The 26,235-nt window shown below is 42.7% G+C and overlaps 1 protein-coding gene and 1 long non-coding RNA gene across 2 annotated transcripts in view; one reads left to right on the forward strand and one right to left on the reverse strand.

The window, feature by feature from the left end:
- LOC134654603 (uncharacterized) overlaps window positions 1-26,235 on the reverse strand; it is an 82,550-nt gene that overhangs the window by 3,698 nt on the left and 52,617 nt on the right. The window lies entirely within an intron of this gene.
- Window positions 1,348-25,716, forward strand: LOC134654596 (xylosyl- and glucuronyltransferase LARGE2s-like). The gene is made up of 13 exons (XM_063510065.1): window positions 1,348-1,451; window positions 1,634-1,893; window positions 2,482-2,680; window positions 3,284-3,498; window positions 4,005-4,334; window positions 5,270-5,842; window positions 6,743-6,920; window positions 8,960-9,090; window positions 10,997-11,152; window positions 18,643-18,831; window positions 21,636-21,728; window positions 24,235-24,365; window positions 25,582-25,716. The coding sequence occupies exons 2-13, from the start codon at window positions 1,708-1,710 to the stop codon at window positions 25,706-25,708; spliced, it is 2,508 nt and encodes an 835-aa protein (XP_063366135.1). The 5' UTR covers window positions 1,348-1,451; window positions 1,634-1,707; the 3' UTR covers window positions 25,709-25,716.

Raw genomic sequence — 26,235 nt, forward strand, 5'->3', positions numbered from 1 at the left:
CTTACAACAAACATTCAAAGATTAAATATCTATACTTATTATACCTATAAGTACGTACATATTTTTGTAATTCATTGTACAATTATGTTTTCTTTTTTGTCGATTGACTTTAATATTTTTATATAAGTAACTAATTAATATTGGTATAAGTAGGTTTAATTTGAATAGCTTTTAGTGTAAGACTACTGCTGTGAGTGAATGTTAATATTTATGAGTAGATTGTCGTACGATCCCACCCTAACTTTTTGTAGTCTTTATTTTTAGGTCTCTAGCCATGGCATCATATAACTATATCTTTAAAATTTTAAGCGCGTTTCATCCCCTTGCCGATCCTAGTGGTAATCATGACAGATAAAAAGAGGATTTTATTTTATTTCTTTTTCAGGATATTTTTGCAGTGTTTTTTGTGCCATTTTATATTTACTGTAAGGAAACTTAACCAAAACTACTTGTTTTAACATTTTTTGAGTTAATAAAAACATTCTAGCCTAAAATCCTTTTAATTCTCCTTTTCCATTATTATTGTAAATCTGCTTAACCTTTAGTTTGTTTATTTTGGTACAGTCAGCAGCAATAGTTGCTAAGCGGGCCAGGTGTTCAAAATGATCTTGACGCGACTTTATTTATTGTTAAATTTGTTAAGAGAATAAGAGCGCGTTAAGGTAATTTTGAACACCTCACCCGCCTAGCAACTTCTGCTGCTGACTGTACAAGTGTACAACCGAGTTATAAATCGATATCAAACTGATATCAAAGTATCCGAAAGACTTTTTAATATAAACCGCAATCAAAATTATCAGAAACGAAACGAATAAATGTCGAAGTATAGATGGTCAAACCAATTTGTCAGTAAATAGGAACAAAAAACTATACTCAACCTTTTCTTTTGGGTGCTATACTTGGTCAACCAAATCTTGACAGTAGAAAAAGGCGGCAAATTTGAAAAATGTAGGCGCGAAGGGATATCGTTCCATAGAAAATTTGAATTTCGCGCCTCTTTTTACTGACAAGATTTGGGTGACCAGCTATAGGTGCACCGGGTGTACCACATATAGCTACCACCTACCGGGTGTACCACATAAAGTATGACTCTCTCTGTCTATGTTTGAAATAAGACAGTTCTTTGACATGCGTAAAATGAAACGTAACATGTGCCGATGACATATGGGGTTGTCAATGTCAATTGTCTTGTCAAATAGTCGATTTATGACGGCACTGTGCTGTGTAAATCGCACTTTTTGTATATTTTGTGCTATTTCATAATAAAAGAGCGTCCTAAGTGGACATAAACAAAATACCCAATTATTTAGTTGTGAAGAGTACAGGACAGTAGGCAGTAAACTTATCGATTTATACTGTAAAGTTTAAACCCTGGAACAGCGATTTAAACAGAGCGTTAGTTTGTTGTGCTTTTCAAATTAATATTAATTAAGCTGTTCCTGTATGGCGTGGTAAGTAATGCTTGAAATTAACTATCTATCTTCGATTTATTAACGAAATGTAAAAACTTATTGCTTTATTGACAGCAAGAAACGAATCACGATCTATTTTACGCCGCACTGGGTACACAAAAAAGCTTCGTATTACGTTCTTAAATATTACTTAATAACTTAAGAATTAAACATTTTTGCAGGAATAAGCATTACAGATAGATGTGTGTGTGGAATTAAAGATGTATCCTACAATGTACATGTTTCGTACATAACAATGACAATGAGACCCAAGAATGTTCTCTCCTTCATATTTCTTCGACCCTGGCTAGGAGTTCCGTTTGGAATATGGATAGCTGTATCTGTGGTGTATTATTGGTGGCTAATATCCCGGATAAGCATCCTGGAGACACAGAACAAGGTGTTACAAGTTGATTCTAGAAAGGGATTGCAAGTGCCTTATGTAAGTATCTATATGAAATTAAAAGTTATAGCAGCCTGATTGATTTCAATCATATAGTTATATTATTTTATGGTATCATTGTATAAAAACAAAATGGTCAAAGATAGTGAGATTATGTTATAACCAACAGTTTCTGTCACAGACTCTCAAGAAATCTGCAAATTATTCTACAAAAATTACCATTCTATGAAATAATAGCAGATAGCTGTATTAGTATCATTTTCTCTCAAAGATATCACAAAGTGCATTATTTTTTGTAATGCTACAGGCCATAATATAATATCCTCTAGCCGCCCAGAGACCTATAAAAAGGTCTCCTGTTCCGTTCTAATTTGAACTTTGTGTTGAGAAAATAAAATTTCATTTTGCTTGGCAAGGTTTGACGTATGGGTGGCTAGAGGATAAAGAAGCATATAATCTTTTTAGAAGCTTTAAATGAGATTCAGAAATTCAAAAGCACTAAAATTAACCTTGGTTTTACGAGGCAACTGATATTGCCTGTATCCAATAATATATTAATGGATACAGGCAATATCAGTTGTCACAACTGCCTGCCTGCTTCATAAATAAACATATAATTTTTTCCAGATTCCAGACGCACCAGGCACACTCTGCGAGACCATCCACGTGGCGCTGGTCTGCATGAGCAAATGCCCCAGGATTGTGTCACCGATGCTCAAGTCATTGTTGCACCACCGGCAGAACCCGGTGCACTTCCATCTCATAGTGGACGTGGTGTCTGAGCACACAACCAAACATCTGTTTGAGACCTGGGATCTACCTGATGGTAATTTAATTCTATATTGTGTGGAATTCTACTTTAATCTGCTTAAGGGTGAATTTTAAATAATAATAATATGTAACGTTTAATCACTTTGTCCTATTACACGCTAGGTCATGAAACTATTTAGAATTCGGATGTTAGACTCTAGATATTTAGGGTTCTGTACCCAAAGGGTAAAAACGGGACCCTATTACTAAGACTCCGCTGTCCATCCCTATGTCTGTCTGTCTCACTAGGCTGTAACTCATGAACCGTGACAGCTAGACAGTTGAAATTTTCACAGATGATGTATTTCTGTTGCCGCTATAACAACAAATATTTACTAAAACCAAAATAAAATAAATATTTAAGTGGGGCTCCCATACAACAAACGTGATTTTTTTTGCCGTTTTTTGCGTAATTGTACGGAACCCTTCGTGCGCGAGTGCAAGTCGCACTTGGCCGTTTTTTTTTGGGCTAGCACAGTCGACGTCAAAGATATGTTTACACTTTTGCACCTTACTCCTTTGTAATAAGGCGAAAACTGTAAACATTATCTTTTACGTAAACTGCACAAGAGGCATCTTCTAAATTATTTTACAAATACTTCGTTTTATACCATTTCAGTTCAATACACCACCTACAACGCTCAGAGTATCCTAAACCGAGTGGCATGGATCCCCACAAGCCACTATTCCGGCGTGTACGCGCTGGTCAAACTTTTGTTCCCGGACATACTGCCGGCGACGTTGCGGCGAGTGATCGTGCTGGATTCCGACCTCACCTTCTTGTGTGACATTATGGAACTGTGGAACATGTTCCGGAACATGACGGACCAGCAGGTATGCTGTGATAGGTGTTAAAAATGGCTTCGAATAGTACCAATGTTCTAGAACATTCCGAGTGTGTTCTGGAACGTTTCACAATGATCACACCAGGTTTCGTTGTACATATTTCACGATCTATTGTGAACTTTCGTTTATTTAGTTAAGGTTCAAAATTCAAAAACAAAAAGTAATTCCTAACTCTAACATGTACTTGTATTTTCATCGAAAAAGATATTAAGTTTACTCAAATTTAGAGCAGTGCAACTAGGGAAACTGCCGATGGACTGAATCGCAGTATTCGGAGTACGATTTGGATAATACGAGTAGTATGAATTTATGATATTAATGATATTTATTCATTATTTTTTTATTTCATATGCACGTCACTATAACAATGCAAATAAAAATGGAGCCCACGTTTTTCTTCCCTGTTACATTTGCTTCACCATGATAAATGTTCTGCAGATTCTTCCCCAAAGTAAATATCTGATTTGCACAGAACCTGTATGATTCCTTTCCAGTATATCGGCCTAGTCGAAAACGAGAGCAACTGGTACCAGAACACGGAAATTAGGTGGCCAGCGCTTGGCCGAGGCTATAACACCGGTGTGATGTTATTAGACTTGCACAAAATCCGAACCGTCACAGACTGGACGACTTCTTGGCATAGCGCGGTCAACGACAATATAGACCGGCTGAAGACCACGGCACTGGCTGACCAGGACGTCATTAATGCCATGATTAAGAAAACACCAAAGATTGTTTATAATATTAGCTGTCATTATAATGTGCAAATGTCGACGGAGACGCTGGCGAAGAGTTGTTATGGGGAAGATGTAAATAATATTAAAGTGAGTTGTCGTAGTTATATTTACGTTATTTTCGTAAGACTCAGTATAGTTCTAATTCTAAACCTTAATATTCTCATAAGTTTAATTTTTTACTCGATTTTTTGTTTGATAATTATATTGTTAATTTTAATTTCAAGTGGGATTTTAACGTGTAAAAGTGTCTTCGTGGCTTATATTATATTGAATGAACAATTGAATATAATTTAATATGGAGTCAATCTAAAGGTTAAAAGCGGCCAAGTGCGAGTCGGACTCGCCCATGAAGGGTTCCGTATTTAGGCGATTTATGACGTATAAAAAAAAACTACTTACTAGATCTCGTTCAAACCAATTTTCGGTGGAAGTTTGCATGGTAATGTACATCGTATATTTTTTTTAGTTTTATCATTCTCTTATTTTAGAAGTTACAGGGGGGGGGGACACACATTTTACCACTTTGGAAGTGTCTCTCGCGCAAACTATTCAGTTTAGAAAAAAATTATATTAGAAACCTCAATATCATTTTTGAAGACCTATCCATAGATACCCCACACGTATGGGTTTGATGAAAAAAAAATTTTTGAGTTTCAGTTCGAAGTATGGGGAACCCCAAAAATTTATTGTTTTTTTTCTATTTTTGTGTGAAAATCTTAATGCGGTTCACAGAAGACATCTACTTACCAAGTTTGAAGAGTATAGTTCTAATAGTTTCGGAGAAAAGTGGCTGTGACATACGGACGGACAGACAGACGGACAGACGGACAGACAGACAGACAGACATGACGAATCTATAAGGGTTCCGTTTTTTGCCATTTGGCTACGGAACCCTAAAAATGTGGATATTTTATCCGCTCAAGCTTAAACCGATCATAGTATTATATGATAAATTTATCGGTATAATTATGGCAAAAACAAAGGTCAATAAAAACTAGTTGACTAATATCATCATATTTTAGATAATCCACTGGAACTCCCCAAGGAAGTACAACGTCAACATCCCCGACGTGGAATACTTCCGAAGCATCCACCTTTCTTACGTCAACTTCGACGGTAACCAGCTTCGAGAGAAGTTGCACCGCTGCGACCGCGCCGAAGCGGTCACCATGAAGGTAAAGTACTTCCGAAGCATCCACCTTTCTTACGTCAACTTCGACGGTAACCAGCTTCGAGAGAAGTTGCACCGCTGCGACCGCGCCGAAGCGGTCACCATGAAGGTAGAGTACTTCCGAAGCATCCACCTTTCTTACGTCAACTTCGACGGTAACCAGCTTCGAGAGAAGTTGCACCGCTGCGACCGCGCCGAAGCGGTCACCATGAAGGTAGAGTACTTCCGAAGCATCCACCTTTCTTACGTCAACTTCGACGGTAACCAGCTTCGAGAGAAGTTGCACCGCTGCGACCGCGCCGAAGCGGTCACCATGAAGGTAGAGTACTTCCGAAGCATCCACCTTTCTTACGTCAACTTCGACGGTAACCAGCTTCGAGAGAAGTTGCACCGCTGCGACCGCGCCGAAGCGGTCACCATGAAGGTAGAGTACTTCCGAAGTATCCACCTTTCTTACGTCAACTTCGACGGTAACCAGCTTCGAGAGAAGTTGCACCGCTGCGACTGCGCCAAGCGGTCACCATCAGCGCGACTATACTCTACCGAGTCAGTTTCACTCCAGCCTAAGAGGAAAAGTGAACCTGATGACATCTGAAGCTTCCTCTCCTACGTCATAAAGAAATGATCTTCCGTCAATTTCAGCAGTAAGTACTTCAGTCAAGAAGAGTAAAAAAAAAAACAAATCAAAACAGGTTCTAAAAGAAAAAAAAACAATAGACCTCGGGCTAGGCGAAAATTTTGTCAGCCATCGCCTTCCGGTTGATACTTCGTCACATGATAGTTTAGATGCCGTTATGAATTAAAAAAATAGTCAGCCGGTTGTATCGCGGTGGAAAGGCCGTGTCCCTGGCTCGCGGTCTAATACCCTTACGGTGAATGCGTAGAATTAGTTTTTATATATTGCCTTTTAAATCTATGAAAGTATACTCCGTAGATTTGAAGCTGGCCCCGAACGGCTTATCCTTTGTATATTGTTAAGTAAATCAGCACGTGCCACCCCCTGCATAATGTCAGGGACCACACAAGAACTACAGTTACTGAGTCCCGGCGAGTCGAACGCTACAGAACTAGTCTAAAATGTGTCATCGAAATGCATAACAAAGGTGCGTGATCGGAGAGCGCACCGAAACTGGTTTGTTGAGCGTTGGACTTACCCGCGCCCATGTGCCAATTAGAATTACACGACCCTTTTTTCGCAGGTTTTACTTAACACAATAGACAAAGGATTAGCCGTTCGGGGCCAGCTACGAATCTACGGACTATAGCACTAGTTTTTCTGTAAATCAACCATAAACGAGGTGGGTATATTCTCATTGTTTTCCAGAGCGCAACCCCCAGCCGTTGCACCAAATTCCGCGCAGCGCAGAACATAAAGCTGCGCACACACCTGTACTACATGGACTACAGCTACACGAACGCGGACAACTTCGACGTGACGCTGGTGCTGCAGCTGTCTATGGACCGGTTGCAGTTCTTGGAGAGACTTGTGAAGCATTGGGAAGGTAACTATTAAACAATTCCGCGCAGCGCAGAACATAAAGCTGCGCACACACCTGTACTACATGGACTACAGCTACACGAACGCGGACAACTTCGACGTGACGCTGGTGCTGCAGCTGTCTATGGACCGGTTGCAGTTCTTGGAGAGACTTGTGAACCATTGGGAAGGTAACTATTAAACAATTCCGCGCAGCGCAGAACATAAAGCTGCGCACACACCTGTACTACATGGACTACAGCTACACGAACGCGGACAACTTCGACGTGACGCTGGTGCTGCAGCTCTCTATGGACCGGTTGCAGTTCTTGGAGAGGCTTGTGAAGCATTGGGAAGGTAATTGTTAAACAATTCCGCGCAGCGCAGAACATAAAGCTGCGCACACACCTGTACCTCATGGACTACAGCTACACGAACGCGGACAACTTCGACGTCACGCTGGTGCTGCAGCTGTCTATGGACCGGTTGCAGTTCTTGGAGAGGCTTGTGAAGCATTGGGAAGGTAACTATTAAACAATTCCGCGCAGCGCAGAACATAAAGCTGCGCACACACCTGTACTACATGGACTACAGCTACACGAACGCGGACAACTTCGACGTGACGCTGGTGCTGCAGCTATCTATGGACCGGTTGCAGTTCTTGGAGAGGCTTGTGAAGCATTGGGAAGGTAACTATTAAACAATTCCGCGCCGCGCAGAACATAAAGCTGCGCACACACCTGTACTACATGGACTACAGCTACACGAACGCGGACAACTTCGACGTGACGCTGGTGCTGCAGCTGTCTATGGACCGGTTGCAGTTCTTGGAGAGGCTTGTGAAGCATTGGGAAGGTAACTATTAAACAATTCCGCGCCGCGCAGAACATAAAGCTGCGCACACACCTGTACTACATGGACTACAGCTACACGAACGCGGACAACTTCGACGTGACGCTGGTGCTGCAGCTGTCTATGGACCGGTTGCAGTTCTTGGAGAGGCTTGTGAAGCATTGGGAAGGTAACTATTAAACAATTCCGCGCCGCGCAGAACATAAAGCTGCGCACACACCTGTACTACATGGACTACAGCTACACGAACGCGGACAACTTCGACGTGACGCTGGTGCTGCAGCTCTCTACGGACCGGTTGCAGTTCTTGGAGAGACTTGTGAAGCATTGGGAAGGTAACATTATAAACACTTGCCCACATTTGCAGTGGCGGATTTGCAGTCATCGCCGCCCTAGGCCCCAGGCCCTGTAGTAACTACTAGCCGCCCCTTTCTCAGCATGCATCATATAGACTGCCGCCTTGTTGCCGCCCTAGGCCCGGGCCTACTGGGCCTTAAGGCAAATCCGCCACTGCACGTTTATTATTGACTAGCTTTTGCCCGCGGCTTCGCACGCGCAGGAGAGTTTTTTTTTAATTTTGGACCCCCATTTCACCCCTTTAGGGGATGAATTTTGCAAAATCCTTTCTTAGTGGACCCCTAGACCTTATAAGGAACCTACTTGCCGAATTTGGACTTTCTAGTCCCAGCGGTTTGGGCTGTGCGTTGATTTAAGTCAGTCAGTCAGGTCTTTCACGTTTATATATATAGATTAAATAGTGAATGAACAAATTGAGTAGGTAAATGTGAGTAAACTTTGACGGGGTATTATAATGAAATAATCTCAGCTAGAACATCTATGACTAGATTTACTTAAACATGTTACCACATAAAGTCACGGAATTTAATTTGTTTTGGAGTTGTCACCGAAAACCTAAAAACAGTTTGTTCAGAATCGACAGGAGAATCGATTGACGATCGACGAATATTTTTACAAATAATTATCGGATTAAAAGAATAAATACTCAAGATGGATTCATAATTTAAAAAAATCTGTTGGGGTGTTTCAAGTTTTCAGTGGCTCAAGTAACACCGTGTATATAAATTATAAACTAAAATAGATATAAATCATACCCTAATTTCCATCTTTATACCTAAATACCTTCATATCTTACCTGTCGTTCTGAAGAATTTGGAATTATCCGGCCTCACCTTACGTAATTTCATTTGGCAGGCCCCCTGAGCGCTGCGATATACCTATCCGACTGCGAAGTGGGAGTCCTAGAGAGTTTCATAAAGGATTTCTCTGACACGCTCAGTGTTAGGAAAAACATCGGATACCATCTCGTCTTCAAACACGAGTCTGTAAGTACTCTTTTGATACTTTAATATTCACCTTACCGTCTTAGCATTAAGGTTTCTTTTCACACAAGCACGCACAAGATGAGTGTTACGCTAAACTCCAACCACAACTTTTGTCTAGATTTGCGTATTCCAAAGTAATTTATACCTTATCGTCTAATAATAAGGTCCTATACCCCAAGCGACATACATCGATCTCTTCAGCTATTACAAACACCATTTTCTTATTTCAAGATCGTTACTGGAGTTTCAATCTTCTCGCTCTAAATGTGAGGTCCAATTTTCTAGACGCACTACCCAGTGAACTACCTCCGCAACGTGGCTCTAGAAAACGTGAACACGCCCAACGTGTTTCTAATGGACGTGGATTTCGTGCTAATTATTGTAATTTCAATCTTATGGTTCTTAATATAAAGTTCCATTTCCCAGACGATAAAATTGTAATTACAACACCTACCATTGTAGTAATTTCAATCTTATCACTTTACTTATAAGGTCTAATTTTTTAGACGCACTACCCAGTGAACTACCTCCGCGACGTGGCTCTAGAAAACGTGAACACACCCCACGTGTTTCTAATGGACGTGGATTTCGTACCTATTTATAGGCATCATTGTAATTTAAATCTTATGGTTCTTGATATAAAGTTCAATTTCCCATACGATAAAACTGAAATAACAACAACGGTACGTGCCATTGTTGTAATTTCAATCTTATTACTTTACATATAAGGTTCTACTTTCTAGACGCACTACCCAGTGAACTACCTCCGCAACGTGGCTTTAGAAAACGTGAACACGCCGTACGTGTTTCTAATGGACGTGGATTTCGTGCTAATTATTGTAATTTCAATCTTATGGTTCTTAATATAAAGTTCAATTTCCCAGACGATAAAATTGAAAATACAACAACGGTACCATTGGTGTAATTTCAATCTTATTACTTTACATATAAGGTTCTATTTTCTAGACGCACTACCCAGTGAACTACCTCCGCGACGTGGCTCTAGAAAACGTGAACACACCCCACGTGTTTCTAATGAACGTGGATTTCGTACCTATTTATAGGCATAATTGTAATTTAAGTCTTATGGTTCTTGATATAAAGTTCAATTTCCCATACGATAAAACTGAAATTACAACAACGGTACGTGCCATTGTTGTAATTTCAATCTTATTACTTTACATATAAGGTACTATTTTCTAGACGCACTACCCAGTGAACTACCTCCGCGACGTGGCTCTAGAAAACGTGAACACACCCCACGTGTTTCTAATGAACGTGGATTTCGTACCTATTTATAGGCATAATTGTAATTTAAGTCTTATGGTTCTTGATATAAAGTTCAATTTCCCATACGATAAAACTGAAATTACAACAACGGTACGTGCCATTGTTGTAATTTCAATCTTATTACTTTACATATAAGGTACTATTTTCTAGACGCACTACCCAGTGAACTACCTCCGCGACGTGGCTCTAGAAAACGTGAACACACCCCACGTGTTTCTAATGGACGTGGATTTCGTGCCTATTTATGGGCATCATTGTAATTTAAATCTTATGGTTCTTAATATAAAGTTCAATTTCCCGGACGATAAAATTGAAATTACAACAACGGTACCATTTGTGTAATTTCAATCTTATTACTTTACATATAAGGTACTATTTTCTAGACGCACTACCCAGTGAACTACCTCCGTAACGTGGCCCTACAGAACGTGAACACGCCCTACGTGTTTCTGATGGACGTGGATTTCGTGCCTATTTATGGGCATCATTGTAATTTAAATCTTATGGTTCTTAATATAAAGTTCAATTTCCCGGACGATAAAATTGAAATTACAACAACGGTACCATTTGTGTAATTTCAATCTTATTACTTTACATATAAGGTCCAATTTTCTAGACGCACTACCCAGTGAACTACCTCCGTAACGTGGCCCTACAGAACGTGAACACGCCGTACGTGTTTCTGATGGACGTGGATTTCGTGCCCATGGCCGGGCTCTACGACCATCTGCGGTCTGTCATTAAGCTCGTCAACCCGTATCCACAGAAAATGGTAAGTTTGTATTCACTATAATATTTAAAAATTTCGCGGTTTCTTTCGCGTTGGCGTTGTTGTTTTCACTGTCTTCTCGTGCTTGCTATTGTAAGTTCGTCTTTATATCGTATGTGAACTGCCTTAAATGGGTATGTTTTAATACTTTTAGTCATCTGGTGCATAAATAAAATCATCTAGTGGGGCTTGTATAAATTACTAATTTTCCGAACACTTAAAAAATTATCGATATTAAACTTTCGTGAGACATATTTTAAACTGTTTATACGACAACACATCAACACATGTCGCCAATAGCGACTAAAAAATACAACTTAAAAATTCATGATATTTACATTAGCTATTTACTTTAATGGGACGGGACGACGTAGACTTAAGCTTTCCCCATCCATCCATTCTCACTCACACTTACCGGTTTTCTTTAATTAAATGATAAGATAAGATAAGATAATATTTATTCATTTTATTTCATATTTGTTGGCGATGCGCTCGTTATATCTGTACCTAGTTATGTTTTACTTATGAAAAATCATAGTCATGTTAAATTAGATTTTAATTCCTTAGTATTAAGGTTGATATTTGTTTGTAGCATATCTAATGCAACTTGTTACTATGCTCCGCGGGGCAGTCCGCTGCTGGCCGCGAGCCTACGCACATACGCTCTCGCGACATTTTTTTGTAATTGTGTTTTTCGAAATACATCTTCGTGTTAGAACCTCGGCCTTTCCTTCATACGAACCCCATACAGTCAACAAAGTGGTCTTCAAACCGGATCCATGCACCGCACTCCGACCACGATCGAAACGCGTAGGTCGAAAGCGCGCCGTGCAGAACAATTAAGGAGGCTTCTAGAAGAAGAACAAAGGATGTCTCAAACGGGCCAGCCGAGTGAAGCACCTTATGGTCATAGTTCTACAGCCAGGTTGGAAGATATTAAGCCAGCTTCAAGTGTTCCGAAAGATTTAGTTATCATAAAAACAACGGAGGGTAGCGTGAAGTCTGAACCAACCGCGGCAGAATTGCGCAAGAAAATGCTTCATACTTCTGCTTCGTATGCCAGCAAAGCTTCTAGCAGCAAGGGCTCAAGAACTTCATCGGCTTCTAGAACAGCAAAGAAGAAGCAACTTTTATTAGAAGCCGCAAAACAAAAAGCTGCCATACAGATGGAGATCATCGATAAGACTCTGGATGCTCAATTAGCAGAGCTGGACGACGAGGAACAAGAGTACGGTTCACAAGTAAGTCGAAGGAGCTATTCTCGAAGTCACGTCGCAAATTGGGTGGATAATCAGAGCAACTTGGAACCGCAAGACGATCTGCAGCCAGCCCCCGATAATGGAATTATTAATATGGGTGAGTTGCATCAGCAAATGCCACATATGCTGCCCGTACCCGGCCCAGCGCCACGCGCCGCCACGCCCGCGCCTGCCCCGGCGCCCGTGCCGCCCGCTCCGCTGCCGCCGCCCGACGGCACCGTCATGGCACTCAACAATGCGATACAAGTTATGGCCGATGCTGTGAAGAACATCTCCACTGCCAGTGCACCGAATACCAGCTTACTCAGTCGACTCAGCACGCCAAAAGATCTCCCCGAGTTCTCTGGCGATTATTTAGAATGGTTGCAGTTTAAACAAGCATATTACGAGTCCACTGAGCTATGTAAATTCACCGATAAGGAGAACCTTTGGAGGCTTAGAAAATGTTTGCGCGGAGCCGCTAAGGATGCAGTCAACGCTTTGTTTATAAGTGCCACGTCACCTGAGAAAGTCATCTCGGCGTTGGAACTACGATATGGTAACTCCGAGTGCATCATTTCCCGCATATTGTACGACATTAAAAAGCTTCAACCATTACACCAAGATTACCACAAAGACATTATTACGTTCGCGTTAAAAGTTCAAAACTACGTGGAAGCAGTACGAGCAGTCGGTCAAGAGGAGCACCTACAGGGGGTAAATATAGTTTCCATAATTTTATCTAAGCTGCCGACAGTACTAATATCGAAGTGGTCAGATTACAGCTTTAATTTAATCAAAGATGGTAAAAAACCTAGATTGGTCATCATGTCTGACTTTCTTAACGACGAGGCAGTCAAGATTTCAACCACTGCAAGTACCTATATTGCCACAAAAAGTGAGAGTTACAAACATAAAACTCAAGACAGTAACAACACACGTAACCACACAATATTAGTGCACGGCGAAGGAAGTGATAAGAAATGCCTTTTTTGCCGAACATCTGTTCACAAGATAACTGATTGTAAACAATTCAAACGAGCGCTGCGCAAAGTAAGGTGGCAATTCGTTAGAAAAAACGGGCTATGTTATAAATGCCTATTATCTAAACACGAACGAGAATCGTGCCTTGCGCCTGCTTGCGATAAGGACGATTGTGGCGAAGCACATCATCGACTTCTGCACTACACGGTAAACAAGATCGAGGCACCGCTTGCGTCATCATCATCATCGGGCCCTTCGAGTTCTACAACATGTCCTACTACGAGTGCGTCAGCGCAGCAAGACCTCGAATCCAAATCGGTTCCTGAGACTTTGACGCATATTAACGCAAGTGATAAAAGGGTGTTGCTGAAAGTAGTACGTATCAGCGTTAATGGACCTAACGGTGTATTTTCGACTACGGCTTTATTGGACGGTGGTTCTTCGGTTAGTTTAATAAGTTCGAAATTAGCGCGGCGCGCGGGATTAACTGGACGTACTAGCACGTTTTGCACACAAGGTGCATTTGTCGGCAGCGAATTAGTACGCGAATCTACCATTGTGAATGTGAACATTACGGGTATAGACAATAAGGTGCATAATGTAAGGGCGCGTAGTGTAGACGATTTGAGTGTACCGTTACAAAGTCTATCACTTTTAAAATGTGCTAACTTTGCTCACTTAAAAGATATTAAAGGTAAATTATGTACTTCCGATTCAAAACCTGAGATTTTAATAGGTCAAGATAACTATCATTTAATGATGCCTTTACAAATTAGAGAAGGTAAAAATAACGAGGGTTATGCTAGCCTCACTCCCTTGGGTTGGTGCGCTCATGGGAAGGTGTGCGTGCCGCAGGGCGTCCGCCCGCCCACGCAGGTCGAGTCTAACCTTTTTATTTCAGAGGCGGAGCACACGACGGATACCTCAGAGGGTATCGATCTGTTAAGGCAGATCCACGAGGAGGTCCGGCTGTCATTCAGGGTGGACACGATGGGCGTGACGTGCGCGCCGCCGCGGCAGAACGCGCAGGACGCGCGCGCGGTTGCGCAGCTGCAGCAGTCCGCGGAGCTGCGCGCCGGCCGCTGGCACGTCGGCCTTCCGTGGAAGGAGGACCACCCATCCATGCCTGACTCGTATCCTAGCGCTCTTAAAAGGATGAAAGGTATCGAAAATAAAATGATCAAGGACTCTGGTTTTGCTGAAAGGTATCGGGAGCGCGTGACTCATTTACTTCAAAATGATTACGCATCTGCGCTGTCAGATACTCAGGTGAGGCCCAAAACATGGTATCTCGCTCATTTTGGAGTAGATAACGTTAACAAAAAACGTCTGCGTTTGGTCTTCGACTCGGCAAATAAGGTAAATGGCTTATGTTTAAACGATTTCTTATTAACAGGTCCCGATTTGCTGTCATCACTATTTGGTATTATGTTACGCTTTAGGGAAAACAAGATTGGAGTAACCGGTGACATCAAAGATATGTTTTTAAGGATCAAGATTCGAGCCGAAGATCAACACGCTTTAAGGTTCCTATGGAGGGACAAGCCTACTGACCAACTAAAAACGTATGTAATGACATCACTGCCGTTTGGGGCTAATTGCAGTCCGTTTGTTAGTCAGTTTATCAAAAACTTGAACGCGCGACGGTTCGAGTCAACTATGCCGGAAGCTGTCGATGCGATATGTAATTCGCATTACGTAGATGACTACATAGACAGTTTTGCAGACGAAGCCTCGGCCATCAAAATGGTAAGAAATATAAATTCAATTCACAGTGCCGGCGGTTTCGAGATGAGAAACTGGACTAGCAACAGTGTCTCAGTTTTAAATAGTCTGCCAAATCAAACCTTAGGTACAGCGGCCGTAAGGTTTAAAGTCGATCAGCAGCAACAAGGTGAGCGTACTCTCGGGCTAATATGGTATCCAGTCGATGATAAGTTAACTTTCGACTTATCATTAAAACGGATTCCCGAAAGTATTGTCAACGGTGATGAGCGTCCTACAAAGCGTCTTATGCTTAGGGTAATAATGTCGATTTTCGATATCTTAGGATTCTTATCTCCTTTCACCATTCAGGGACGTATTATGCTGCAGGATACCTGGCGATTAAATGTAGACTGGAATGATTACATTCCGGATGCTATTTACAACAAGTGGCGAAAATGGATTGACCTACTTAAGGTAATTAGCGACATACGTATACCAAGGTGCTATCAGTCAGCTATTCGCAATCACAACCACGGAGATGTCGAGTCTCCATCTGTGCGAGTAAGCGAGACGGCAGATCACCCGAGCGGAGCATCTGCTGGTACCCCGAGCGCGACGTTGCCGCTATCGACGATCGCGCCTGGCAACGGTGCGCCTACGTCATGCGCTACGAAGGTCTACGAATCCGTAGCAGAAGCTACAAGCGCTACGCGTACGGCAAAGGTAGGTTATAATAACTTACAATTGCATGTGTTTTGTGATAGTAGTACTCGGGCTATGTGTACTGTTGCTTATTGGCGTTGGGAGATAAATGGTTGTATTAAAGTTGCCTTTATTGCCAGTAAATGTAAAGTTATGCCTGTGAAACCATTGACAGTACCTAAGGCCGAGTTACAAGCTGCACTATTAGCCGCAAGGCTGGCTAATACAATAGGTAAGGAGCACAAGATAGTTCCCGAGCGGCGTTACTTCTGGTGCGACAGTTCAACTGTGTTGCACTGGGTGCGTAACAATACGCGCTCATATAAAACGTTCGAAGCGAACCGGTTGGGCGAGATTGATGAGTTATCCCGCGTAGACGAGTGGAATTATATACCTACAAAACTAAATGTAGCGGATTTAGCTACGCGGGAGACTTTCGATCACGCTCAACTAGATGAATGGTTCGCGGGTCCGAATTTTTTATATGAAGACGTATCCTTATGGCCAAAAGATGTGATTTTGTCACAGTCAGACGCCGCGTCGCCTGAATGTGTTGCTGTCGTACACGACGGTTCAATTGGACTGGCTGTACCGGACCCATTGCGGTTTTCTTCTTGGTTGCGCTTGAAGCGGGCCACAGCTACGGTACTAGCGTTTATCGACAGATGCAAAGGTACTCAGAGTCAAGTCGACTGCGGTACTATGGAACGAGCTGAAAGATTGCTTATACAGCACGCACAGGCGGAGTCCTTCGGCGAAGATATCGCCACTATTAAAAATGGTAAGCCATTGCACCGCTCTAGTAGATTGCTCTCTCTGTCACCGGTGTTGGACGAACATGGTCTGCTGCGGGCGAGCGGCCGCATCGATGCTGTAACAGACGTACCTATTGATGTTAAGAGGCCGGTGATACTCGATGGTCGGCATCAGGTGAGTAAGTTGATCGTCCGAGATTATCACGTGAGGCTGGCGCACGGGAACCAAGAAACCATAGTTAATGAGGTAAAACAACGGTTCTGGATCTTACGTCTAAGACCAACCGTGAAGTTCATAGCATCATCCTGTATGCTGTGCAGAATCCGTAAGTGTCAACCGCGTATTCCGCGAATGGGGGACTTACCGAGGGCACGAATGGCGCACCATCAGCGTGCATTCTCATACTGCGGTTTAGACCTGTTCGGACCGATGGAGGTCGTCGTGGGACGACGCCGCGAGAAAAGGTATGGTGTTTTGTATACTTGCCTGACGGTGCGCGCGATCCACATTGAGCTAGTCTCCTCTCTGACTTCGGACTCGCTGATAATGTCGCTGCGTCGGATGGCGGCCAGGCGTGGCTGGCCATCACACCTGTTCTCCGATAACGGAACAAACCTGCGTGGCGCTTGTACTGAGCTGCAGCGATCGATGCAGGAACTGAACGCCGAAGAGCTGAAAAGCTACGGTGCTAACAAAGGTATGGAGTGGACTTTTATCCCCCCCGCTAGCCCCCATTGGGGTGGGGCGTGGGAGAGGCTAATTCGTAGCGTTAAAACGTCTCTTAAAGTAGTTTTAAATGAGCGTGCACCACGGGACGAAGTTCTAAGCACGCTTATGGCGGAAGTAGAGAATATAGTGAACAGTCGTCCCTTGATGCACGTCTCTGTAGAAAATGGAGGTGTGGAATCACTCACACCGAACCATTTCCTTTTTGGCACGTCGTCAAATCTGCCCACTATCGGTTCTTTTGACGGCTCTGACCTGTACCTGCGGAAACATTGGCGTACAGCTCAGCGGCTAACCGATATGTTCTGGCAGAGGTGGATGAAGGAGATCCTACCCGACCTCATACCAAGAAGGAAATGGCACGAGGAAAGTAAGCCGCTGCAGGTGGGCGACCTGGTTCTTGTTGTGGACCCGAACTCTCCTCGCAACATGTGGCCAAGAGGTTTGGTCACTCAGGTGTTCGCCGGTAAGGACGGGCGCATAAGGTTGGTGGAGGTGAAGACCAAGACTGGGACTTGGCGTCGGTCTACGGCACGCATCGCACCTATCTCTTTAGTTAATTAGTGCTGAGACAGCACTGGGGTGGGGAGTGTTGGCGATGCGCTCGTTATATCTGTACCTAGTTATGTTTTACTTATGAAAAATCATAGTCATGTTAAATTAGATTTTAATTCCTTAGTATTAAGGTTGATATTTGTTTGTAGCATATCTAATGCAACTTGTTACTATGCTCCGCGGGGCAGTCCGCTGCTGGCGGCGAGCCTACGCACATACGCTCTCGCGACATTTTTTTGTAATTGTGTTTTTCGAAATACATCTTCGTGTTAGAACCTCGGCCTTTCCTTCATACGAACCCCATACAGTCAACAATATTTATGTATTTGATTGATACAATGGTAATTATCCAATTTATGCTTAAATACTAGTACATTCATAGATTCAACTTAAAATAAGTAAAGGTCATGTTAAGAACTATAAATACCGGACAAATGTGTATTTTCTGTCGCTAATGGAAATTTGATAACAATACCAATAGTCAATAGTCAAAATATCTGTCATACTATTAACTGTCATTTCAGTCTACCGAATAAAAAAATAGACTTTAAGTAAACATTTACTTGTGTCTTAGGTATGCACTTTTTGTAGGTCAATGTGTAAGTGGGGAAGTGCTTACCAACAAAAAGATTATTTACATAAATGGGTTTGGCAACTGTCAAAGGTTTGCATAGGTGGCCCCTTTTTCTATGAGATTTGGCTTAAAGGGCTGACATCCAGGGCATTAAAAAAACAAAAAAAATTACACAGTTCTAGGGATTGACAGGGCAAGCTATGATGGCGCCAACCCCAATTTCGCATTCGATCCGTTGACTTTGTCTCCAGTGTCTAGTGGTAGCCGCGTTCGAGACGCGCCGCTACCGTCTGTCGCCGCCGCGCAACAAGACGGCGCTGCTGGCGCGCCTGCGCGCGCGCCGCGGCGCCGACGTGGCGCCCTTCCGCGCGCAGGAGTGGCCGCCCGGCCACCGCGCCACCAACTACTCACGCTGGGCCACAGCCACGCAGCCCTACCAGGTCAGTGTCTAGTGGTAGCCGCGTTCGAGACGCGCCGCCGCGCAACAAGACGGCGCTGCTGGCGCGCCTGCGCGCGCGCCGCGGCGCCGACGTGGCGCCCTTCCGCGCGCAGGAGTGGCCGCCCGGCCACCGCGCCACCAACTACTCACGCTGGGCCACAGCCACGCAGCCCTACCAGGTCACTGTCTAACTGTCTATACCCTCCTAAGGCCCAAGGTCCTACCTATAGTACCTATTCAGTTCGATGTTCTTTAAACCATGTTCAATTGAAACAGAGTCGCTTTTGCTTTGTTTCGTTCAATTTTCAAACAACGCTAAGTCAACTCTATTTCCTACAATTTAGGGTCAAATTTCAATGGCAAATTTTGGATGTTTCGTTTGTATGGCCGGGCCTTAGGCGGTTAAGAGACCCCCACACTAGCGTCTTTTGAGTGTCGGCGTCTAGTCAGCGCTATGGAAAATGGCGTCGCTGCGCAGTTGCGCCAACGTTGCGTCTAGCAGCAGCCATAGACTTGACTACACACCGACGCTTAGGAGTCTCTATTTCATTCCAAATACCATTAGACTCTAGAAGATCAGACATTCTAAACCTTTTCTGTGAAGTTTTTGCAAATGTGTAGGTACTTCGATTACGATACAACATGAACGAAAACAAAGACAGTGACAGTAATGACACATAATATCAAGCGTTGTTGACCTCTGCCTACGCTTTATGTGTTTTATACGAAATATCTTTTTATTTATTGTAAACTACTATTATTACGAGGCCAAGACGGTTGACCAAGACAGGAAGGCATGGAAGGATCTTGTGGAGGCCCTATGGACCTCCGGGGTGCCCTAGGACAGAAAACAATAACAACTATTATAATATTCTATTACATATTTACAAATAAAATGGGTGACTGACCAAAATTACTAAAATTTCGATCAGGAATCTTATTACAATAGAATAGAATCTCATTTAATCAAGTAGGATTTTACAATCTCTTTTGCATCGTCAAATTACATTATAAATTCCCAGACCTTAGACCAATAAGCCTTACCAGTGTAGTCTGCAAGGTCATGGAAAAATTAATAGTGAAACTATTATAGGTGACCAGCAACATGGCTTTTGTCAGCACCGCTCGACTGTCTCCAATTTACTATCCTGCCTTTCCTCGTGGACAAATAGCTTTAATGTAAGAGAGCCTACCGATGTCATCTACTTAGATTATGAAAAAGCTTTCGACATGGTTCCCATAACAAGGCTTCTTTTCAAACTGGAACACCTGGGCATTAGAGGAAAGCTATTAAATTGGATCGAGGCGTTTTTGCGTCATAGAACACTCAAAGTGAGAGTGGGTGATTCAATGTCAATGCAACGAGACATATGCAGCGGACTTCCACAGGGGTCAGTATTGGGCCCTATTCTGTACATCATATACACCTTTGACTTGCCTCACTGCTTAAACTGCAACATCAGTACCTTTGCAGATGACACTAAATTATTTGCTAACCCATTACTAAACTATAACGTGCTACAAGACGACCTGAACAAAGTATGGAACTGGTCTAAAGAATGGCTCATAAACCTGAATTCTACAAAATGTACTGTTCTGCACATAGGTAAAAATAACCCTCATTACACATATAATTTGGACAACACTCCCGTAAACGCTGACAAGGTACAGACCGATCTGGGCGTCAAAATCACTGAGGACCTAAAATGGGAAGAACATATAACTACAATCGTTAAGAAAGCAAAGAGCCTTATCTACCTCATAAGAAAAGCTTTTGGGATTCTGACGCCAGATATGATGCTAAAAATTCACAAAACCTATGTTAGGCCTATATTGGAGTACGCATTTCAAGTGTGGAGCCCTTATTTTATCAAGGATATTGACATGTTGGAGAAGGTTCAACGTAGTTTCACCAAAAAACCGAAGAAACTCAAAAACATGTCCTATGAAGAAAGACTACACTTCCTAAAGCTCACAACCTTGAAGGAGCGTAGAGAGCGTGGAGATCTGATCGAGACATATAAAATACTAACCCAACACTATGATCTCAAAGACTTCCATAAGATGCTAGAACGCAATAATAACAACCGTCTGAGAGGTCATCAGTATAAGCTGGTGTCTCGCAGGTCCTACAATAATCCTCATAGACACTTCTTTAGCAACAGAGTGGTCAAAGCTTGGAACAAACTCCCAGAAGACGTAGTATCGGCCCAAAGTGTCAATGAGTTCAAGAACAAATTAGATAAGCACAACGCAAATTCTACTCAGCACGGAAAACTCTGTTGATGACTCTGGATACAGGCATTATCAGTTATTTCAACTGCCTGCCTGCTTTATAAATAATAAAAAAAAATTAATTAAAAAATAAATAACAGCTTACAAAATACAAAATTCAACAATTACTAATATTACAAATACATTTCATAATAATTAATTCATTTATTAATAGACGGCCATGCATCTCTATAGTTAATATATTATAATCTTCGACTGTGTAATATGCCTTATGCAGTAGACTAGATTTGACATATTTTTTTAGTCTAGGAAATGGTAAATCCAGTGATTCCTTTGGTAACTTATTGTAAAACTGTATACACTGTCCTAGAAAAGATTTCTTCATTCTTTTAACACGAGATCTAATTATTGCTATCTTGTGACTATTTCTAGCACTGTTCATTTTCTGAAAGGTTTCTAAATTTTTTAGAGCATATTATAATATGCAGTCGTAAATGTATTGTGATGCCATTGTTAGTATATTTATTATCATACAGAAAAGGGGTTAAGGAGTACTATTTCCCGTTGCAGGTGGATTGGGAGAATCATTACGAACCGTACATTGTGGTACATCGTTCCGTGCCTAAGTACGACACGCGGTTTTCCGGGTTCGGATGGAATAAGGTAAGTTATATTTATATAAGGTAGTTCAGCCATTCTCAAAGTGTGTTCCGCGGAACCCTAGGGTTCCGCGACACCCCTGCAGGGGTTCCGCAAGAATTTAGAATAATTTAGAATAATAAAATAAGCATAATTATTATGCTTATTAATAAAAAAATACACTTCTAAAAACTATTGTTTTATTGTAGGGTTCCATCAAGCATTTCGTTTTCCAAAAGGGTTCCGTCAAAAAAAAAAGATTGAGAACCGCTGAGGTAGTTAATATAAATATATTAAAACTTCTGACGTAAAATACAACATACAACAACGTATGATTATATTCAGGTTATACCTACCACATTTCATTTAAAATGCGCGATTATGCACCTGTTTAATAGTAAATACTCTAAAAAGATAGTGAATTGAATAGTCAAATAAGATACTCTTTAGGAAAACTTAAAACTTGTTACTAAGAAATAAGTATGAGAACGCATGACACAGTTAATAGTATAGGGTACTTGATTGTATTTTAAAATAAAGCACCAGAAGATTAATAGAGAAACGTAGACAGCAGTTATTTTTAGACAAAATTTCTATATTTAAACCCGTATCAAACTATAAAGAGTACGTAATTTGATTGTGACGTCATATGCTAGTGTTTCATATAAAATCCATAGTAGCAATACCGTTTAAACAGTTCGAAAAAAGAAACTGATTTGACTAGTAGTCAAATACCCTATTCCACTACGTATTGTCGCATCGACGGGTGTCGCTCGTCGTTAATTTCGAGTGTATCATGATTTTAAACCGTATAAGTATTGACATAAAGTCCATTCTCCACTGGCAGGTATCCCACAGCGTGGAGCTGCGCGCCCTCGGGTACAGGGTGGTTGTCTTGTTTGGCTGGGTGGCAATGAATGTGATATAATAACTACATAATGTCGCATCGCCGGGTGTCGCTCGTCGTTAGTTTCGAGTGTATCACGATTCTAAACCGTATATGTATTGACATAAAGTCCATTCTCCACTGGCAGGTATCCCACAGCGTGGAGCTGCGCGCCCTCGGGTACAAGGTGGTTGTCTTGTTTGGCTGGGTGGCAATGAATGTGATATAATAAGTACATAATGTCGCATCGCCGAGTGTCGCTCGTAGTTAGTTTCGAGTGTAACACGTTTCTAAACCGTATATGTATTGACATAAAGTCCATTCTCCACTGGCAGGTATCCCACAGCGTGGAGCTGCGCGCCCTCGGGTACAAGGTGGTTGTCTTGTTTGGCTGGGTGGCAATGAATGTGATATAATAAGTACATAATGTCGCATCGTCGGGTGTCGCTCGTCGTTAGTTTCGAGTGTATCACGTTTCTAAACCGTATAAGTATTGACATAAAGTCCATTCTCCACTGGCAGGTATCCCACAGCGTGGAGCTGCGCGCCCTCGGGTACAAGGTGGTTGTCTTGTTTGGCTGGGTGGCAATGAATGTGATATAATAAGTACATAATGTCGCATCGCCGGGTGTCGCTCGTCGTTAGTTTCGAGTGTATCACGTTTCTAAACCGTATATGTATTGACATAAAGTCCATTCTCCACTGGCAGGTATCCCACAGCGTGGAGCTGCGCGCCCTCGGGTACAAGGTGGTTGTCTTGTTTGGCTGGGTGGCAATGAATGTGATATAATAAGTACATAATGTCGCATCGCCGGGTGTCGCTCGTCGTTAGTTTCGACTGTATCATGATTCTAAACCGTATATGTATTGACATAAAATCCATTCTCCACTGGCAGGTATCCCACAGCGTGGAGCTGCGCGCCCTCGGGTACAAGGTGGTTGTCTTGTTTGGCTGGGTGGCAATGAATGTGATATAATAACTACATAATGTCGCTTCGCCGGGTGTCGCTCGTCGTTAGTTTCGAGTGTATCACGTTTCTAAACCGTATAAGTATTGACATAAAGTCCATTCTCCACTGGCAGGTATCCCACAGCGTGGAGCTGCGCGCCCTCGGGTACAAGGTGGTTGTCTTGTTTGGCTGGGTGGCAATGAATGTGATATAATAACTACATAATGTCGCATCGCCGGGTGTCGCTCGTCGTTAGTTTCGAGTGTATCACGTTTCTAAACCGTATATGTATTGACATAGAGTCCATTCTCCACTGGCAGGTATCCCACAGCGTCGAGCTGCGCGCCCTCGGGTACAAGGTGGTTGTCTTGTTTGGCTGGGTGGCAATGAATGTGATATAATAAGTACATAATGTCGCATCGCCGGGTGTCGCTCGTCGTTAGTTTCGAGTGTATCACGTTTCTAAACCGTATATGTATTGACATAAAGTCCATTCTCCACTGGCAGGTATCCCACAGCGTGGAGCTGCGCGCCCTCGGGTACAAGGTGGTTGTCTTGTTTGGCTGGGTGGCAATGAATGTGTTAAAATAACTACATAATGTCGCATCGCCGGGTGTCGCTCGTCGTTAGTTTCGAGTGTATCACGTTTCTAAACCGTATAAGTATTGACATAAAGTCCATTCTCCACTGGCAGGTATCCCACAGCGTGGAGCTGCGCGCCCTCGGGTACAAGGTGGTGGTGCTGCCGGGGGCGTTCGTGGTGCACACGCCGCACGCGCCCTCGCCCGCCATCACCGCCTTCCGGACCAACAAGGAGTATCGACAGTGAGTCACACTACCACAAAACAGATACAGTACAGAAGTCAATCACATGTATGTATAGTTTGTAGCTTTCTAATAGAGCCCGAAGGCTTATCCTATTGTCTATTGTTCAGTAAAACCGCACGTGCTACTTACCTGCAAAAAGGGGTCCTTATTATTCTATTTGGCACCTGAGCGCGGGCTAGTCCAACGCTCAAAAAACCAGTGTAGGTGCGCTCTCCGATAACGCGCCTTTGTTACGCATCTCGATGACACATTTTAGACTGGTTCTGTAGCGTTCGACTCGCCGGGACTCAGTAACCGAAGTACCGATTTTTTATGCAGGTGGTTGTGGCACGTGGCACGAGCGGTTTTACTTAACAATAGACAATAGGATTAGCCTTCGGGGTCTATTAGAAAGCTACAAACTATACTTCACTTTTCATACCTACGCTCGGCGGTCGCTCTAGGGTTGTCAACTATGACTTATGCACAAAAAACTATCGTGGTAGTGGCACTCGTAGTATCTAGTAGTGGCCGAGGCGGGGTGCTTACCTACCTACCTAACTGTTTAACGTTAAAACGAACCATCGAACTACAAGCAGATACCTACTTACCTAATAAGTTATTGTTGTTGGTATTACCAACATACAAAATGGCCTTCTACCAGTGGGGAGACACTCCTGACTTCGGGCACAGAATAAATAATAGTACTAGGTACAGAAGATTCACTCTCTAACAAAACGCGTCTGTTACGATTACGACAGATATGACCGCTAGGTGGCGCTAGCGCCACGCGCGGCCTATGGCTATTAGCCACCAGAATTGGTGTGGGACGGATGTACTTATAGGTACTTGTTGCGACGCGACGAAATCGCGGAGTGAGCCACGTCTGCTTCTACCTACATGACTTGTCTGAAAACTAGGCCCTGTTACAATAAAATGTAGGAAATTTCATAAGAAAGATCGATCGGTATAAAGGGTCCTGACGATCACATTGTATGTGGACCCGCACGCCACTCCGGTGTGTGAGCAAGACAGCGCTTTGCACTGTATACATTATACGTGCAACTGCGTGCGTATGATCCGCATCAGTAAGATAACTGAGTTAACAATGACACTTCACGCCAATAAGCAGGTCCTGTATGGTCCTGTCAACGACAGTTGCCGTTGACACAAGCTTTCTAAACATAAAAACATTATAAATATTTGTTCCTAACCAAATACTGATGTATTTCAGTTGCCTAGCGCTCCTAAAGCTCGAATTCATGGAGGACCTGCGCCGCAAGTACAACATAACACTCGAAGACAGCATGCTTCACCTCGGCAAGGAACCTGTCAAACTGAGGGCCAAGGACGCTGACTAAAGGAGTCCACCAGAGCGCTTACGAACGCTACTCTTTTGATACTTTTCAAAATGAACTGACTTCAAAGACCAGTGCCTTGTTTATCGAAAGCTTGTAACTAGTAATACAAGTGGAAGTCCCTTTCTAACAAAGGCTGTCAAAAAGTGACATCCGCTTGTATTATTACTGAATCGCGATCAGAAAGGGATTAGAAATAACAGATTTCCATACACTTACGTCAAAATCAATATGGATTGACAGCTATCTCAATCCCTTTCTAATCACGATTCAGTATTACAATATACAAGCTTTTGAGAAACGGGTAGGTATAGGCCCCAGGCAGATTGTGTATTTTTTGTTATTGTCAAAGTAGCGTTCGTTAATGATGCTCTGGTGAACCTGTTGGACTTGATGACAAGTTAATGTCTGATATAAGAAATTAGTCCCACCCGCACTCACTTACGGTAGGTATTATATCAATACAACGTAACACTCGTAGAAAGTATGCTATACTTCGGCAAGGAGCCTGTCAAACTGAGGGCCGAGGA

The sequence above is a fragment of the Cydia amplana genome, chromosome 15 (genome assembly GCF_948474715.1).
Source record: "Cydia amplana chromosome 15, ilCydAmpl1.1, whole genome shotgun sequence".
NCBI classification, from domain to species: domain Eukaryota; kingdom Metazoa; phylum Arthropoda; class Insecta; order Lepidoptera; family Tortricidae; genus Cydia; species Cydia amplana.